Raw genomic sequence first — 19,335 nt, 5'->3', positions numbered from 1 at the left:
CGACAGCTGGCAAGAAGAAGTAATGTTCTACACTCGCTTTCGTGACTATAATCGGCACTCACAAGTTTGAGTACATATATACCTGGTAAGGCGGACGAGGGGACGACCGGGCGTTATCCGAAAGTTGGAGGTTCGGAACCTGCCGGCAGCACGTTGCCTTTTCGTCCACTGTACTTTCTTCTCACATATATTACCATTTTTACAATACACTTGAAACAGTATAATTGACGTCTCTTATGCTTTTCTTGCCTCCTTATCTGTTCGTTTTAATTAAGGTTGTAAAGAACATAGAAACTAGGCCTCTTCTTCAATTCATTTTGCAACATGAAAGGCGCTCAAAAACATTTATTAACAAACAAACAACAACAAATCAGTCATTTTAAGCGATCATAATTTGAAAGTTCGCTTATGCATGCATTATTACTTATTCATCGTAGTTATATGATAAAATGTCAGTGGGTTGCCTAAGGTCCAGTGCGGGATCACTTCTTTCATTGGTCAAACGCAATTGAGTGTAGCACTCATCTTGTTAAAGCGCAAACCTTATATCCCTAATTTAAAGGGTCACGTCGCGAAAAGTCAACTTGCAGTACAGTATACAATAAGTCTTCTACTTTACTGCACTTGTAGGAAAGCAAGCACATCAAGCGCGCGCGCACACACAGAGAGAAAAAAAAAGAAAGAAAAAAGTCACAGCTTTGCCGCAAAGGCGAAGCAATGAACGCGATAGCAACAAATTGGAAGATCACGCGCATAATGGCAAGCAGATCGAAACGTGCCCCGCGTTTCTCACGCTCAAATGACGCACGAAACGTACTCACAGGTAGCGAATAAGCGTCTCAGTTGTTACTTCGCTGTGTCTTAAAAGCACGCGCTTTTCACAAACTGAGACTTCGCAATAATTGGAGTGACGTTTGTGCGCCCGGTAACTACAACAGAATCGTTCCAATGAAAGCCCAACGCCAGCCAAGACGTATGATCCTCCCCACCGGGAGATAAGGGCACACGAGAGCAACGTTTTTAGAACAATTCAATTTCACAGCTTCCCAAAGGCGCCCACTATCCGGCGCGGCCGCATAGCGTGTCGCGGCCGCTAGGGGCGCTGTAGGCATGCTTTGCTTAGAGGTTGGAAGACAATCTGTTCTCACTGACGCAGTGCATCGAAATAGCAGAAAAAGAACACAGACCCCTGTGGCTATCATTTTTGGATATCAAGGGAGCGTACGATAGCGTGGTTCAAGAGGAATTGTGGGGAATACTGGACACACTAGGCGTGGAACATGTAGTCGCTAATCTTTTAAAGGGTGTCTATAAAGGTAACAAGGTAGTTATAAAGTGGGAAAAACAGGTATCCAAGCCGGCAGAGGTAAAACGGGGGCTTAGGCAGGGGTGCCCTCTGTCACCCTTATTATTCATGATGTACCTACAAGGATTAGAGGCAAAATTAGAGGGAAGTGGACTGGGCTTCAACCTCTCTTTAGTCAAACAAGGAAAACTTATTGATCAGGCACTACCAGCATTAATGTGCGCAGATGATATAGTGCTAATGGCCAACAACAAGGAAGATTTGCAGGGATTGATGGACATCTGCGGTAATGAGGGAGATAGGTTAGATTTTAGATTCAGTAGGGAAAATCAGCAGTCATGATTTTCAATGACAACGAAGGTAGTGAGCTTAGTATACAGGAGGTCACGCTAGAGATAACAGATAAATACAAATATCTGGGCGTATGGATAAGCAATGGGACCGAGTATCTGAGGGAACACGAAATATACGTGACGACAAAAGGTAACAGGAATGCAGCAGTCATGAAAAATAGGGCACTGTGGAATTACAATAGGTATGATGTTGTGAGAGGAATATGGAAAGGGGTCATGGTTCCTGGGCTGACGTTCAGCAATGCGGTCTTGTGCATGAGATCAGAAGTTCAAGCAAGATTAGAAATTAAGCAACGTGGAATAGGTAGGCTTGCTTTAGGAGCTCACGGGAATACACCAAATCAGGGAGTACAAGGTGATATGGGATGTACATCATTTGAGGGCAGGGAAGCTAGCAGCAAGATAAAATTTGAGAAGCGATTGAGAGAAATGGGGGAAGAGCGTTGGGCTAGGAAGGTTTTCAGCTACTTGTACATGAAGAATGTCGACACAAAATGGAGGAAGCGAACCAGGAAGTTGACTGGTAAATACTTAGAAAACAGCAGGTGGCCAAACCAAAAAGAACTATCGGTTAAGAAAAAAGTGAAGGAAACGGAGACTGACATGTAGAGAATGGGCATGATTAAGAAGTCCGCACTAGAGATCTATCGAACTTTTAAGCAGGAAATTGCCAGGGAAAGGATCTATGATAATACTCGGGGTAGTTCTCTACTGTTTGAGGCCAGGACGGGAGTACTGCGAACCAAGACATATCGGGCCAAATACGAAGGGGTCGACACAGTATGCAGTGCGTGTGGAGAGGAAGAAGAAACTGCCGAACACTTGATAATGTTCTGTAAAGGGCTTCACCCTATAGTTCAGGATGATGGCGCAGAGTTTTTCAAAGCACTGGGATTTAGGGACAGCGAGGGCAAAATAGACTTTAAGCGGGTAGACTTAACTAGAAGGAGGTTATCTGATTGGTGGCTAAAGTCAAGGCACGAGTGAAAATTAAACCCTTCACTGCGAAGTACCAATCCTCAACTTCATTATTTAAAGGAAAAAAAAGATAAATGTAATGGTTAGTTCACTAAGTATTACGGCTAGGTGGCGCTAGCCGCCGCCTGATCTAAAGGGTACAGCCACATCCATCCATCCATCCATCCAGCTCCGCACTCTGCGCGTCGTCTGCTACACCGGAGGAAACGCGGTGCGGCGCGGCCGTGTTACCGCTCGCATTTCAAAGCGTTTCGCTTTGCTGGCCGAACAGTTCGTGCCAAAGCAGCAGTTTCTTCGTATACATGCATTTCATTGTTGCTGCGCCCATTTTCATCTGGTGGAATTACGTGTCTGGGCTCCATTTATAGCTACCGTCGCCAGTACATTTTTATGTGGGCATAGGCGGCCTCGCGTGAGCATAACTGTAAAAAAAAAGACACCCTTCAAAAAAACGTAGATGCAGTAAAACTTTTTAAAAGCATAGTGCTCGTTTCTGATGCCACATAGTCATGCTCCGTTTACCGAACAGACTCGTCAATCTGATTTCGGTGTTTTTTTCCTTTCCTATTCCCGTGAATCTTATTTGAAGATAATATGGTGAGAATAATAATACTGAGAAAGTAAAAATGGCAAATTCAGAAGGAACATATATTTTCTTGCACATACAGAATAGTATTGCATCGTTCACTGAGCAAGAAAGGCAGCTCGAAGCAGCTTAGCTTTTTTTCTTGCATTTTGAACTTTTTTCGTGACAAGCAGTTCACGGTTCTTCTTTCGAGAGAAGAAGTGCATGCGCATCGAACAATAGCATATGATTATCTTTGAGGTGAGGAATTCATGGTGCTCATTACAACCAATTGCAGGCAGTGCAGTCGCATGAAGCCTGTCCAATACCATCCAGAAAATATCCCCGAACACTGCCGACGTTTCAAGCGTATCGTGCACAACCTCTTCTACTTCCTCAATTAATGCGTACAGCCTAAATGAGGCCTCTCGAAGGCATCCTGGCTTGAATGACCTCAACTCTGTCAGGCGCCTCTGGTTGAGCTATGTTTCCTCGGAGTTGAACTGATCGGGAAAAGCTGTGAGCAACGCACAGCATTCTTCGCACGTTATTGTTTTCGTGATTTTCTTGTGCACATAACCGGCTGGATAGTACACCACCATCTCATGTGCTCCAGCTTTTTGGTACCTATGATCCCGTTCGTCACAGCAAACGTCCTCGGTACAAACCATCCCCAGAAGCTTCTTATCCAGCTTTGCTTCAACGGCGAGTTTTAGCTCAGCTGCCGCTTTCGCCTTTTCAGCAAGACTTTCATGAATTGAAACGAGGACGCCCTCAGCCGGTCCAGAGCAGTTCCCCTTTACGGCGTTTCTCACAGGTGTAAAAAGGGACAGCAGTCGATAAATCTGGCTGAATTGAATAATCGTGGGGTGGTCGTCGTCACCGTGGAATGACCGGACTATTCCGAAAAATCTCTGCAAAAGAAAAACGTTTAAACATCGCTGAGGGATAAAAAAGAAGACAAAGGAACGGCAGCAATGTTTGCGTAAGAGAGAACGCGATCGCTCAAAACTGTTTTGAAGGGCATCGTTTACAGACAAGAAAAGAAATTAAGGACCACGTAAGCACAGTGTAAATGTAAAGAGACATCCCCCTCGCGAGGGGAACGATCAAATGCAGAGCATTTCCGGGGGTGCACGACGTTAAGTAGTTTGCGTAACGTTAACGTTGTTGCACTTGTTTCTGTTGGTTGTTATATCATTGCTATCTCTCCCCACTCAATCACCATTTAACTTTAGGAAGCCCTAACCACACTGCTGACGAGAGAGCGCCGATACCCGCTTTATATTCCTAACCATCATTGTCTTTTCTACCACAGCTCTTCTTAGCCAATCCCCCTAAGTGGGTATGCACCCATCTCCCCGCGAGGGGGACTTGAGTAAATGCGTCGCATAGGGGGTGGGTGTATTGCGTTAACGTTTTGTGGCGCAGTGGGAAGAGCACCATGTACCTCGCGTTCCGCCCACAGGTAGTGAATGCGTTGTATCAGTAGCTTCTTGACGTAGTTTGAATGAGTCAAGGATATAAGGCTCGTTCGTAGCATTGGATTCTGTGTCGGTTTTGTGGCTCAGTGGCTAGAGCACCATGCACCTTGCGTTCCGCCCGCAGGGTCATGGGATCGAAACCGGGCGCCGGTAACTGCTATTCGTTTTTATAGTGTAGTGGCCTGGCTGCGGACTACGCTACTCAACGCGGGTCACATCGTGAGTTACTGAAATGCCCTGCATTTAAAATGCCATTAGACGATTCCTAAAAGAATCTGCACACACAAAAAAACTTCGCATCAAGCACATTTCCGTATGCCTAGTATAAACAAGGGAATTGCCCCGTGTATATTGCAAAAGAGGGGCACCTTTCCCTAACCGTAAGCCACACCAGCACTTCCCCTCTTCCCGCCCTCTCCCCCTTACTCTGCGATGCAACGGCAGGAAAATCCTGCCGACGCCATGGTATTTAGTGCAAGACGCTAAATTCACACACTTTGTGAAAGAAAGCATTTTAGCACATTTCTTGACATTGAATATTTGAGTCGACTCCATATGGTACAAAGGCCCAGGGCACATTACCTCCAGTGGATCTTGGTTCAGCTTTGCTGTGAGAACATATGGAACACCGGCCTTGTGTAGTTCATCAATTATTTCGGTGATAGAAAGCAACGTCACGCGCAGAGATTCCGTGGTTTGACGCGACGCGAACAAGAGCGTGTTCTTCATATTGTGGTTAAATTCCGTGGTGTCAAGCACCACAAGGAAGTCCTTGATGACCTGCGAAAAATTGAGAGAAATACATAATGCTACATCATTAAAATGAATCAACTCAAGGAAAATAATACAGCACAAACAGTTTAACCTGAAGAAAAGGCGAATGAACCACGGTTTAAACGTGTTGCTCACCTGGATTTTCGGCGAGTTGGCTCTGATTCCTTCCTTAGGGAGCTTAGCATTCAAGGAATCGAATACATCATTTATCATTTGTGTGAATGCCTCTGTTTCAGCTGTGTCCTGAAAGCCATCAGTGCCCTCTTCTCTGTAGACACGGAGGCCAATGGCTGTACTCCGGCTAAAAAGCTGCAGTATAAAAGTAGTTTTTTTATGTTTCAAGGAAGTTGTCCAATACAGTAACACCGTCAAAGCATTACAAAGTTTTTCATCACTGACTAGTGCTCACCTGAACCGCAAGTCTCACGTTCATTTTTTGGAAGTTTGTCGGCTGCACATGAGCTTCAGTTAGCTTGTGGGCAACTTTTAGATGTTTCTTCTTTTCAGTTTCGTAAAGCAGCTGATAGTGGGAGAAATCAATGCGGTTCTCTCCAGCCTGGAAATGCAAAAAGAACTGATTTTATTATATGCGAAGGTAAAAGGTGACACAAAAGAAAATTATTGTTCTGCCACCCACCTGGCCATACTTGTGCTTGAGCAGATGATTTCGCACACATTTGATGGCATGTGGTACATCACTAATGAAATGCACAAACTTCCCATCAGGGAGACACGGGTGGGCAATCTTATGGCATGGTGCTGCCATGCTGCCACTAACACCTAGCTGTTGCCACATGGACCGGTTGTTTCCCGCACCATCTCTCACAATGGAAATGACTGTAGCATTATGCTTGTGAAGGCGCACCACTGCTTCCAGGACTAGTTCCGCCAAAATTTTGCCAGGAGCAGCACATTTTGTCGCGAACGCTGCAATTGGCTGTACCCAGGATTCAAACAGAGGAACAAACATCAATACTAGCGCATGGTCGGCTAGCTGGTTGGTTCCTTCATTCGTGACGCCTCCATAATCAACAAATCCGTCCATCTTGTAGCTGCATTTGTTGAAGTCATATGCCTGGCGCAACTTGATCTCGTCTAAGATCAAAGACCCCCAACCTTTGCTCATCTGCTTTTCCATGAAACTGCTTCTGTATAGCTTCCAGACAAACGGGGTTGAAGCCGTACTTGCACGGCAAGCCTTTCAAAATTTGTGCCAAGCGGCTAAGAGAAGGCAGCGGCAACATTTTCATCTCGCTAATCAGCTTGTATGCCCGTGGACTTGAAATTCTCAGCATCAAGCAGTTCAAAATCCACTCAGAATTATACCGCATGCCACGCGGAGCTTTTGCTTTGAGTGACTTCAGTGCTGTCAGGAATGCCAGGCGTTGCAAGTGAGGAAGGCCACTTAAAGCTTCTTCTATTCCTTGGTAGGAAGCCTTCGCGAGCTCCTGTTTGAGCAGTGTGATTTCTTGCTTCCCCTTCTCCCTTGCAGCTGCAGCTCGGAAAACTTTTTTGGTCAAGTTTCGCATTTTTTTGCTTTTGTTCACCGCTGCCTTCATTGGCTTTCTTGCTCGCATTTGCCTTTGGAGGCGTAGGCACCGAGCACATAGAGGTCGGGTTGTGAGGACAGAACACAGCTTGTGATGGACATTTTCTAATTTTCCTGTCACACCAGTGTGAGCTACCTGAATGCCTGAACAGATTTTCAAGCTATCTGTCTCATTGAGCAGGTGCTCGACGCTAGCAGTGCTGTCTACAGTCTTATGCAGTTGCTTGTGCATCTTGTTGTAACCGTTCACAACACAGCTACCATCATTTTTCACAATAACGGCCTTGCTCACTTTGAGCTCCCCTGCCACAAGTCGCCTGTCGAAAAAAACACCGCAAGTTTGCCCAGAACATTCATCGACGATGAGTTCAAGCTTCCAGTCCCTACTAGGTAACGGCACTGTCACCAGTTCGTTCAGACAAACACCGGAGGAGTTCGTTGCTGAGGTGCTAGGTGGTGGCATGATGCCCACTGCTCCAAGCGAATCGCCTAAGGACAAAGAGGCCTCTCCACACGAGCCACTCGAACAAGACGCACTTTCCGCCGATGCTTCCAAGCCGATTTCGTTCCGCTTTTTCGGTGATTTTCGCGTGCATGTCGTCGTTCTTGGCTTAGATATGTGCTCCAGCAAGCCAGGAAAGAGACGCGGCAACGCTCCTGGCACTAACTTCCAGTTACCACGGGGAATTAAAACCTCCTGGCCCTTTACAACATGCTTGAAATACTTTACAATGTCTTGCTCTTCGAAATGTCTCTCACATACCTTGGACTTTTGCGTGAGGCGCCTGTCCTTGCGGTGCAGCATGTGTTCCCATTGTTTAAACTCCGTGGCCTTACGTAAAAAAATGATGATTTGCGGCGTCATTTCTGTAGCCACTCGTACATCCCGGCGCAAAACACGAAGGCATTTTCACAACAAAAAAGCGAACATTCGGAAACCGGAAGATTCAGGCGCACGTGTGGGGAACGAAATCGCTTCGAACGACGCGCGCCCGCCAGAGCACCCGCCTGTCCGCGCGCCCGATCAGGAGCAAGTGAAGAAAAGCGTGACTGCAGCGCCACTAGTTCGCGTGACCGCCACCACGGCCGCCTCGGGAGCGGAGCTGTGAAACTGAATTGTTCTAAAAACGTTGCACGAGAGAGCGTCCACTACCCTCCTCTCCGCGGACCAAAGTACGCGTGTGAGATGAGAGCTGTCACTAGAGTGCCTCGATGCGCGCACCCCCGCTCGGAGCGCGCGGGCATCAAGGCACCCTAGCTGTCACGCGCTCGTTGCGCCATCTTGCTGATAATGCTGAAAACACGATAGCTCTCCCCCGAGATGCCAGTCAACCGTGGTAAATGATAGATATATGAAGCTTGCCGTTTAAACGCCAAAGGAGTTGCTCTTCGGTGGCTCAGTAATTAACGCTTCGCATTCCCACGTTTGATTCCATGCACTGGAGTCTTTTTCTGGACTTTCTTTATTTCTTGCGTTTTCATATATTGTGAGCGCGACAAGCGAATGACTCTTTATTCTCTTTGTAATCATCATCACCTGTACATCTTCTTCATCTAAGAATATCATCACCGGCGTGATTGAGCTCGAGCCTGGCCGAATAAACCGGTTCCTCACAAGTGGTGGACTGTGCTTTTCGTTCCCTCAAGTCCTCTCGCCCGTTCTCGCTGGAGCTCCGCTCGGGTCATCGCGTACAACCCCCTGCCATGGCGGCCCAAGAAAACCCTGGCCCATCCAACGTCGCCGTCCTACTGCAGCCACCGCCACCCGCTCCGCCCAACAACACTCGCCTGCGTGATCCACCTGTGTTTTCCGGTCTCCGAGGCGATGATGTCGAAGACTGGATCAAGAACTACGACCTCGTCAGCGATTTGAACAGGGGGGACAATCCACACAAGTTGCGCAGCGTCCCATTTTACTTGTCCGATGTTGCGAAAACTTGGTTCTGGAACCACCACCCAGATCTTCCCGACTGGGACACTTTCGAGCAGCAAATTCGTCAGGTATTTGGTGCCCCTGCAGTTCGCACTGAGGCAGCAAAGAAAAAACTCGCTCAACGCACGCAGCTGCCGGGTGAATCTTACACCTCTTATATTGAGGATGTCCTTGCACTGTGCAAGCGCGTTAACACCGGCATGTCTCAAAACGACCAAATACGCCACATTATTAAAGGCATTAACACCATCGCCTTTAACGCCCTCGCCACGCAAAATCCTGCCACCACCCAGGACGTGATAACCATCTTTCAGCGACTTGACGAGCTTCAGTCTCTTCGCCTTTGCTACGATGCCACCGACGTTCCTTTGCCTGCACCCCTCGACTTGCGTGCGCTTATTCGCGACATCGTTCGTGAAGAGCTGCACGGGCGCTGCTCTTCCTTTGCTGCGGAAGTTACTTCACCTCCTGAAAAAGATAGCTTGCGAGACCTGATTAAACAAGAGATCGCCTCCGCATCGCGTGCGACGTGTTCCAACAGTCCCTGTACGCCGAAGTTGCCGCGCTCTCTGCCGCACCCATCGTTTCTGTGCCTACAACAGCAGACCATACGCCTGTGGCTTCGTTATCACCGCCAGTGCGTGCACCACCTTACTACGCACCTCAGCGCCCACCTCGCCCAACCTGTTACTACTGCGGCTATCGAGGACATATCGCTTGGTTTTGTCGAAGGCGCCAACAAGACGAGCAACGCGGCTACGCTCCCGAAGAACATCGAAGCTTCCGTCCGACCACGAACTACTTACGGCCACCCCTGCGATCGTCCTATTACCGTTCACCGTCACCTACTTACCATACGGACATGCCTGGGAATTCCCGTACGTCTCGCCGCAGGTCGCCTTCGCCAGGTCGTCGTTCAGTGTCGCCTCTACGGCCCGCCTCCCATTCCACGAACGCCCACGCGGAAAACTCCCCGATGCAGTTTTAGGAGGGGAAACTGCATCCCTTGGACAGCTAACAATTCCTCCAGAGCGGCCATCGAATTTGATAGTAGTGTTTGTAGAAGGTGTACGTGTTGAGGCTCTTGTAGACACTGGCGCTGCCGTTTCGATTATTCGTGCTGATTTTTGTTCCCGCCTTCGAAAAGTCACCACACCTTATGGCGGCCCACCTCTACGTGCGGCGACCAACGCTCTCATTCGTCCACTTGCACAGTGTACCGTTCGTGTCTGCATAGAAGGCATTCGTCATCACATTGTTTTCGTGGTATTTCGTGAGTGCACCCACGCTCTCATTCTTGGGTGGGATTTCTTGTCTTCTGCGTCCGCTTTCATATCATGTGATCAGCGCCTCCTGCATCTAAACGCCACTGACTCTTCTTCGCTTGAACAAGATGGACGCATCCGCCTTGTCACCAAGTCAGATTATGTACTTCGGCCATACATCGAAGAAATTATAAGTGTTAATTGCACCGACATTGTGGATGGCGACGTACTAATTCTCCCTTACGGTCATACCCTACGTAGAGGCATTGTGATCACACCGGGGCTTATTCGCTTCTTCGATGGGTGTACGTACCTAACCGCCATAAATCAAACGCCCGAGTGTGTACTGCTCCCCTGTGGCTCAACAGTATCTTGCGCGGTCGACAGTGAGCCTGTTGCGATTGTTACTCTTCCGAACAACAACCACAACGATGTTCCGAAGTCGCAATCATTGCCATTCAATGCCTCTGCCACACCTGTGTCGGCGACAATAAGCAATGACTTAACACCTGATCAAACTGAAGATTTGCTCGCCCTGTTAAATAGACACCGTTCTCTATTTGACGTGAACTCGCCCGCCCTCAGCATGACTACCACCGCTACTCACAGCATTCAGACTGACGGCTCTCGTATTGTACATCGGCGTCCATATCGCGTGTCTCAGGCAGAACGCAAGATCATCGAGGAAAACGTCTCAGACATGCTACGACGCAACATCATACGTCCTTCCTCGAGTCCCTGGTCATCCCCAGTTGTTCTCGTTCAAAAGAAAGATGGGACAGTGCCTTTCTGCGTCTATTACCGTGCGCTAAACAAAATAACGCGCAAGGATGTATATCCCCTCCCTCAGATCGACGATGCACTGGATTCATTACAGGGCGCAGAGTATTTTTCCAGCCTCGACCTTAGGTCAGGCTACTGGCAGATACCAATGTCGGAGTCTGATAAAGAGAAGACCGCCTTTTCAACGCCAGATGGGTTGTACGAATTCAATGTGATGCCTTTTGGACTCTGTAATGCGCCCGCCACCTTCGAACGCATGATAGACGGCGTATTGCGTGGTTTGAAATGGAAAACATGTTTGTGCTATCTCGATGACATAGTAGTGTTTTCATCCACATTCTCCCAGCATCTACAACGTCTTGACGAAGTCCTCACATGCCTTGCAAAAGCCGGTCTACAGCTTAACACCAAGAAATGTACCTTTGCTAGCAAGACAATCAAGGTTCTCGGCCACCTTGTCAGCAAAGAAGGAATTCGGCCCGACCCCGAGAAGCTTGCCGCTGTCCTGGATTTTCCTCGTCCACTACGTCAGAAGGACCTGCGCAGCTTTCTTGGGTTATCTTCTTACTTCCGGCGCTTCATACGTGGTTTCGCGGAACTTGCGTCTCCGCTCCATCAACTCCTCGCAAAGAACGTCCCCTTCATTTGGTCCGAAGACTGCGAAAGCGCTTTCACGGCATTGAAGCAAGCCCTCACGTCGGATCCGGTACTGTGCCACTTCGATTCCACCGCACCCACCATCCTTCACACCGACGCAAGTAGTCATGGTCTCGGTGCGGTACTCTTGCAGCGTGACAAAAACTCACGCGAACGCGTCGTTGCTTACGCAAGTCGTGCTCTTACCGCTCCAGAAAAGAACTACACTATCACAGAGCAGGAGTGCCTTGCTGTTGTTTGGGCAGTGCAAAGATTCCGACCATATCTTCACGGCCGTCATTTTACCGTCGTGACCGACCATAACGCCCTATGCTGGCTTTCATCGCTAAAAAACTTATCGGGTCGCCTTGGTCGCTGGGCGCTTCGCTTACAGGAGTATGATTTCGATGTCACCTACAGATCTGGGAAGAAGCATCAAGATGCTGATGCTCTATCGCGCTGTCCTTTGCCCAGCGGAAGCAATTCACCATCGATACTCCAAAACAACAGCACCTCTCCAATCGCAGCGCTAAGTTCATCACCTGCCACCCTATCCGTCCTTGTTTCACAACAACGTGTCGACCCATACTGCCGCACCATTGTTGACCGCTTGACCGGCTCTACTACTCCTCCAAACGCCAGACTCCGTCGACAACTTAAACAATTTAAGCTTGTCGGTGATGCTTTATGTCGCTACGTTTACCACATCGATGGCAACAAGTGGGTACCCGTCATCCCACGTTCTCTGCAACGTGAAGTTCTGGAAGCCTTTCATGATGATCCAACCGCTGCTCATCTAGGATACCACAAGACTTACGACAAAATACGAAGTCGTTGTTTTTGGCCTGGCCTCTCTTCAGCCGTCGCTAAGTACGTCGCCTCCTGTGTCCATTGCCAACGGCGAAAACGACCGACAACTGCTCCAGCTGGCTTAATGCAACCTATTCCTTGTCCCGCCTCACCTTTTGAAGTCGTTGGAATCGACTTGTATGGCCCTCTTCCTATATCATCCAATGGGAATCGCTGGATTGTCACGGCAGTCGACCACCTTACCCGCTACGCAGAAACAGCTTCTATACCATCTAGGACTGCTACTGAGATCGCCGATTTCTTTCTTCGCCACATCTTTTTGCGTCATGGAGCTCCACGCATTCTCCTCAGTGATCGTGGCAAAGTCTTCCTATCTTCCATGGTCGAGCAAGTTTTGCGTGCCTCGAACACTGTTCACAAGACCACTTCTAGCTACCACCCGCAGACCAACGGATTGACTGAACGGTTTCATCGGACCCTATCGGACATGATCGCCATGTACATTCACCCCAACCACACGAACTGGGATGCAATTCTACCCTTCGTGACATTCGCCTATAATACGGCTGCTCAACGCACTACCGGCTTTTCTCCATTTTTTTCTCGTCCATGGTCGCTCGCCGAGTTTCGCTCTGGATGTCTCTTTCCTTTCGGCCCCTGCACCCTCGACGGCTCCTTTCTCTGAAGAATTCCTATCTCGTCTCGCACACTGCCGTCACCAGGCCCGTGTTAACACCGGGCTCTCTCAAGACACTCGAAAATCTCGCTACGACTCGTCTCGCCGTGTTGTGAGTTTTTCCCCTGGTGACGAAGTTCTTCTATGGACTCCACTACGCGTCCCCGGCCTATGCGACAAATTCATCAGTCGCTTCATTGGGCCATACGCGGTGGTCGAACAGACCAATTACCGCATTTCTCCTCTTAGCGCTAGTCCTGATCATCGTTGCCGAGGAACAGAGATAGTACACGTATCTCGTTTAAAGCCTTATGCGCGACGCATTTCATAATACTGTCAAGCGACCAGGCGGCCGCTTTCACCGCGCGGGGGAATTAGTGTGAGCGCGACAAGCGAATGACTCTTTATTCTCTTTGTAATCATCATCACCTGTACATCTTCTTCATCTAAGAATATCATCACCGGCGTGATTGAGCTCGAGCCTGGCCGAATAAACCGGTTCCTCACAATATATAGATATGTATACATGTACGGTGAGTGACGGTGACGCCTACGTCGATGCCGGTGGCAAAATCCAGCCGAGAGTGTCCATATAGTTGCTATCGCAATAAAAAAACAATCGCGCGCCTTGTGGCCTTACGCAGGCTGTCTTTGCGGCGCCCACAAGAAAGCGGCTTTGTGCATGTCATACGTTTCAACGCAGCCGTGATAGGCCACGTCCACACTGGCACGTTACCGTAACGTTCACGTGCGGCAAGCAGTCGTGCAGGGTCCACACAGAAAGCATTAATTAAACTTCGCCGAACAAGCAAAATGACGAAAGGCGCGACATCTTCGCTGTCCGATGGTCTTCACGGAGTGGAACTGGCTGTAATTTTTATGCGAGAGCTTTGCATTACTTGTGAATCTAGAAGTATAGTAGTTATGAGTACTGATATCCAAAGTATCGATATGCTCGGAGCTAGGTCAGGCAAAACGGCAATCGCGCGATAAGAAGCGCCGAAGTGGCTGGACATTCGAAAAGGTGGGTACTGCTTGGGTGGCTAGAATCCTAGCTCCTAGCACTGCGTTGATAACCTTACTCCATGATAAACAGGGAACATTGTTACCCGTACCACCTTTCTTTCACACATGCCACTAGTTACGATGGGACAACCGAAACTCAGCTCTTCTTTTGCCTAACTGCAATGCGGCTAAATATATTTATGTAACTTACGAATAACTTATTTATTTTACGGCATAACCGAAAAATGTATTTTGTTCTGAATTTATAAACGATTAAAAAAATAATGCAGTGTCGCGTACTATTTCACTGGCCAGTCAGCTAGTCTCTGGATCAATCCACTCAAATCCAACGCAAGGAAAGCCACAGGCCCGCGATAATGTTTTCTTTACGACGGCCGCTTGTTGGCAAATAAGTTTGATATGCTGTCTCTGACGTTTGGTGCACAGCCACTAGTGTCGACAGCTTTCTTTCGAACGCTACGCACTAGCTGCCCGTTCAGTGCGCTTATCCACTCATCACCGGGTGCGAATCGTGCCGGCAAGCCTCTGTTATTACGCGCACCGGCGCCTTTCTCCGGCGTCCTGTCGGCACTGCACAGGTGTTCCATTCGTAAGTTGCAAAACTCGCTCGATGTTTTTGAAGTCTTAAAAAAATCTTATATTTATTGTCTCTTCGCTGCACGTTTCATTGTAGTGTCTCAAGGGAATGCTAGCCACACGCCTACTCCGGTGTCGAGAAAAGAGAAGTGGAAGCATGCAATCAAGGAGTACGGTAGCGCAATGGTGGCGTTTCACGTCGTGCTGTCAGTCACATCCTTCGGCATCTGTTACCTGCTTGTTTCGAGGTAATGTACCGTTCGTAGCGCGTTTTAGTGACATAGCGAGGAAAATTTCCGCAACGTTTTTTTTTTTTGAAGGAGAAAAAAGGGGAGGGATGCCCGGTGTTCAGAGTACTGCTAGCGGAACTCTAACCACTGTCCTGCAAATAGTGAGATGTGATCAGGAACCCAAGTAACGTTGACAGTGTCATTTATTATTTATAAGGTCAAAGTGTATGACCAAAAGTGTAAGAAGAAAAAAAAAAAACATTCGCCTGTAATCCGGTTTCTAGTTCATGTCGCTACATTGCATTTCTAGTTGTGGCATAGCTAGTGTTGATACTCTATCATTTTTTTTTCAGTGGTGTTGACATGACAACAGTTGCAGAGAAGCTTGGTTTCAGCATGGACTCCCAGTGGGTGAATTCGAAGGTGGCAGGTGGAAGTGGTACACTAGTGCTTGCATACGCTGTGCACAAACTGTTTACCCCTGTGCGCATGGGCATTACTTTATCCACAACGCCGATCCTTGTGCGATGGCTGCGGCGCAATGGTGTTTGGGGATTCAGGTACTGAGTGGACTTTAGCCATGACTTCCACAGTTGATGTGAAACTCCCCCATCTACTTCGACGTAATGTTAATAACTGAATGGCAGTGAAGAGCCATGTTATGAATTATCAGGCGTAGATATCTGTACGTTGACACTTTCCTTGTTAAACAACTGTGCTTAGTTGAATAAAATGGAATTTAAATGAACTGGTGCTCCTTGTTCAAGGCTAAGTGGAATATACGCTGTCACAGACATGATTTACTTGGTGGGAATGTTACAACACAAGGATATAAAAACATAAGATTGCGGTCCGTATGCTTTAATGTATTTTCCATTGCCTTTCCTTGAAGTTTGCCAATATGGAATAAGTGATGTGGCTTGCATTGTTGCGCAAACCAAGTTGCCCTATTGTTCTTTCCCCTCCGAGTGGTTCTCGCAAGAGGATGCAGTTTCTAAATATTAATGTTACTTTAATAAATTGTAATGAATTGTAGGGTTTAATGTCTAGATACCGTACAGCTAGTTATGATGGACAAAAATGTGGAAGGTTTCAGATTTATTTGTCCCATCCTTGGTAACAAAGCAAAGATATAATTTACCAAGCATTACAAGTACAATTTTGATCAATTTATCTTCACATAAATATCATTCTGAAGGTAGAGAAGTATTTCATAATGAAAAAATAATGTAGATCTGCTGCAGTTGGGCATAGGCCATTTTCAGAGAACCAAAAGCAGACCAGTGTGCGACTCTGCTCCCTCTTGATTTCTCATGGCTGGATGTGAAGTTGGCGGAGGAAAACCATGTACATAAATACTGCAACAACTGTAATTTAGGCAGTTTAGTATGATGTTGTAAATTAAAAGCTAAAAAAATAAGAGCAAGCAAAGCACACTGGATCAGAGACACCTTGTCTGGTTAACCTTTTTATGTTATCAATTTTGCCATGGTGGTACCGCTATAGTTCACAACACAAACTACACGTGCATGTCTTGCATGCTTACAAAATGTTTACTAGACCACTGTATCAAATTTCAGCTGTGGCAACTACATTTCTTATGGTACAATGCTAAAGCTTAATGTACTTATATTTAGGTTTACATTGAAGAACACCACAAGGGCTAATTTCCGTAGCCCTCCACTATGGTGTCCCTCATAAGGATATTGTTGGTTTGGGATGTAAAATGCCCAACAATTATTACTTCAATTATTTACCAAGCACTCCTGGAAGAAGTACAGTCCTCCTTGGCTGCTCTTCAACACAACTGCACCAAGAGATGCCTCATGAAAGGACCTTCAAAAGCTTGTGTATTTTTCACATATAGTGCCGCAATACATGCTGAGGCACTGCTGAGGCTAATGAATTTATTTATTTGTAGGCACGTATACAGACTAGATTGAAAGAAATGTAAACACACTGACCATTGTGGCAATAAGATTATGCTGGAGTGGTTCCTAACTGTATCAAGAATAATTCTACTTGCTTTTTATTACCATGCAGGCAGCAATCACTTGAAAAGAAATGTGAAACAGGACACAATGATGTCACACTCTTTTTCTTTTAATTGCCATAGTATATCAAATTAATATGCCTAACCTCACTGAAAGTGCAAAGCACACATCTGTTATTGAAAAATGTCTCTAAATAGTTTCAGTGAACAGATATGGAGACAAACGAGCTTGGGCATTGGCTTTGTCCATATTCTCATGCAAGAAAGGTTTGCCAGAATAGTACATTTATTGTTCTAAATAACTGTTTGTGATAATTATGTAGCAGCTAGTCCTCCCCCTCTTCCCCTCCTATAAAAAAAAGGGGGGGGGGGGGCTAGAAAAAAAATTAAGCACTTTAGTAAGCAACACTATTGACAAATTGCTTGTGAATGATTCACCACATGCACCAATGTACTTAGCAGCTACATTATTAGTTGGGCAACCTCTTGACATATTTTTTAGAATACCAGTTAATTGCACTTAAGAGAATGAAGTACAAGGAATCTGTCTGGTGGCACCTTCTTCACCTTGTTGCCGTGTTCTAACATCAGTAGATTCAGACTAGTAGATGTCTACTCGTCTGAATGATGTATTCCTGAGAGGACATTACAATATTGCTAATTACCAATATTCCACAATATACAAGGATTCTCCTATTCATCATTGCAGACTCTGCTTTCACTGCTCTGGCTAGATCTGTTTTCTCATAAAGCCTTTCTAAAGACAAGCATTATGCCACCACCTTGAGGTCATGTCAAAGTTGATGGTCATATCGATGTCTTTCTTATTGGAAGCACAGCAGTTTTCACTTTCAGGGTGACCCACTTCTGAACAAACTTTATTGAGCAGCTTTTCTGCTACTGACACCAGTACAAGTGTGGCTAGGATGGCTAGCTTCCCTTCCAAAGGAAGCCTGTTACTAAAATCTTTACTAGGTGGAGGCACGACTTCTATATTGATTTGTCATAGCATACAGTTGTTATGTTATTAGTTTGTAGTGGCTGGAACGAAAATTGGAGGACGCCAAGGTGGTCGAAATTTCCGGAGCCCTCCACTTCGGCGTCTCTCATAATCATATGGTGGTTTTGGGACGTTAAACCCCAAAAATCTATCATCAAAAATTGGAGGACGCTTGACCTTTGCCTCCAAGAGCAGATCGCGATAGCGTAATTGGGCCTCACGCTCATAGCCTTCTGAACTGCTAGCATATGTCTCTTCTCTTTGCATGCCTCAGCCATGCTGTAAGGAAACAAACGACTGTGGGCATTACATCAGCTGTACCAAAGTATCAATGTATGCCCTCTGCAAACACTATTGTTCAGTGCCCACAACATCATAATTATTCCTAATGAAAATCAGTGAAGATCCCACTATGTGCCTGTAGGGCAACAGGCAAACCTGCACAGCTCTTCACATTGTTGAAGGTTCTATTGCTGATGATGATTAACATGTCTGAGCGCTTTGTAATGGGTGGGCCTTTAAAACACACACTCGTGGCTCTATCCACATGTTCTGATGCCTGGCGTTGGGCGAGTAGCCAGAAATTTTCTTCGGGGGGGGGGGGGGGGGGGCATTCTCTGAAAATGGCTATTTTCCACTCTTTATGCTATGGTGAAAAAAAAAATTTGGGAGGAGGGGGAAAGCACATGCCAGGTGTGCCACCCCCTGGCTACAACCCTGCCTGGCGTGATTCAATGCATCCGCCACGCTGCATGCGATCACTCTACTACACGACATTCATCTACTGTAAAGTGTCAAGCAAGGGCCTTCCCCCCCAACGGAGAAGGGTAATCCGACCAGATTTGGGAAAGAGGGGCACCTGCTCGGTCTCGGACCGGTCATTGGCAATTATTCTTTCCCGAAAGTGGGAAGGGGGCACTTGTGGGGGGGGGGGGGGGGCACAATCTTGGCATTTTACGGTTTGAACAGAGCAGTTTCAACAAATACCGCAGCTCTGCAGTAGAACACCTGCTTGCCACACAAACGGCCTGGGTTCGGTCCTCACTCAAACCCGAACATTTTTATTACTTTTTATTTGCACCTTTGTCAATTTTTCGGCCTCGACAAGATGACAATTATTTGCTCACAACCAATGACCCCAACACCAATGCCGTCTTCAGAATTTCTGCGAGACTAGCTCTTTAACGCAATAATGTTAAAATGCCAGCCAGTCCAAACTACTTAGCATAGTCATGTAAAGGAACATCCTCAAAAATTCTATATACACAGCTGAAGTCTGGAGTGAAACACATGCTCCATTAAGGCTATAACTTGTTATGTCACACATTTTCTGCAATAAAAGACTTATACAAGCCAACGTTAGTTTACGATGATGACAGTTATCTGATAGGCTGGACA

The 19,335-nt window shown here is 46.9% G+C and overlaps 1 protein-coding gene across 6 annotated transcripts in view; it reads left to right on the top strand.

The window, feature by feature from the left end:
* The window catches only part of LOC119181551 (protein FAM210B, mitochondrial), a 375,755-nt gene extending 360,063 nt beyond the window's left edge, over nt 1-15,692 (top strand). For 4 of the 6 annotated variants that reach the window (XM_075877594.1, XM_075877588.1, XM_075877584.1 and 1 more), the window contains exons 3-4: nt 14,812-14,962; nt 15,298-15,692. In XM_075877594.1, the coding sequence (XP_075733709.1) occupies nt 14,812-14,962; nt 15,298-15,511 (365 nt within the window). In that variant the 3' untranslated portion in view covers nt 15,512-15,692. Of the gene's footprint in view, nt 1-14,385; nt 14,728-14,811; nt 14,963-15,297 lie in introns of those variants that run through there. The other 2 variants (XM_037427667.2, XM_075877586.1) reach the window with 2 other exon arrangements.
* The last annotated feature ends 3,643 nt before the right edge of the window (nt 15,693-19,335 follow it).

The sequence above is a fragment of the Rhipicephalus microplus genome, chromosome X (genome assembly GCF_043290135.1).
Source record: "Rhipicephalus microplus isolate Deutch F79 chromosome X, USDA_Rmic, whole genome shotgun sequence".
NCBI classification, from domain to species: domain Eukaryota; kingdom Metazoa; phylum Arthropoda; class Arachnida; order Ixodida; family Ixodidae; genus Rhipicephalus; species Rhipicephalus microplus.
This window is presented reverse-complemented; position numbering and strand designations above follow the sequence as displayed.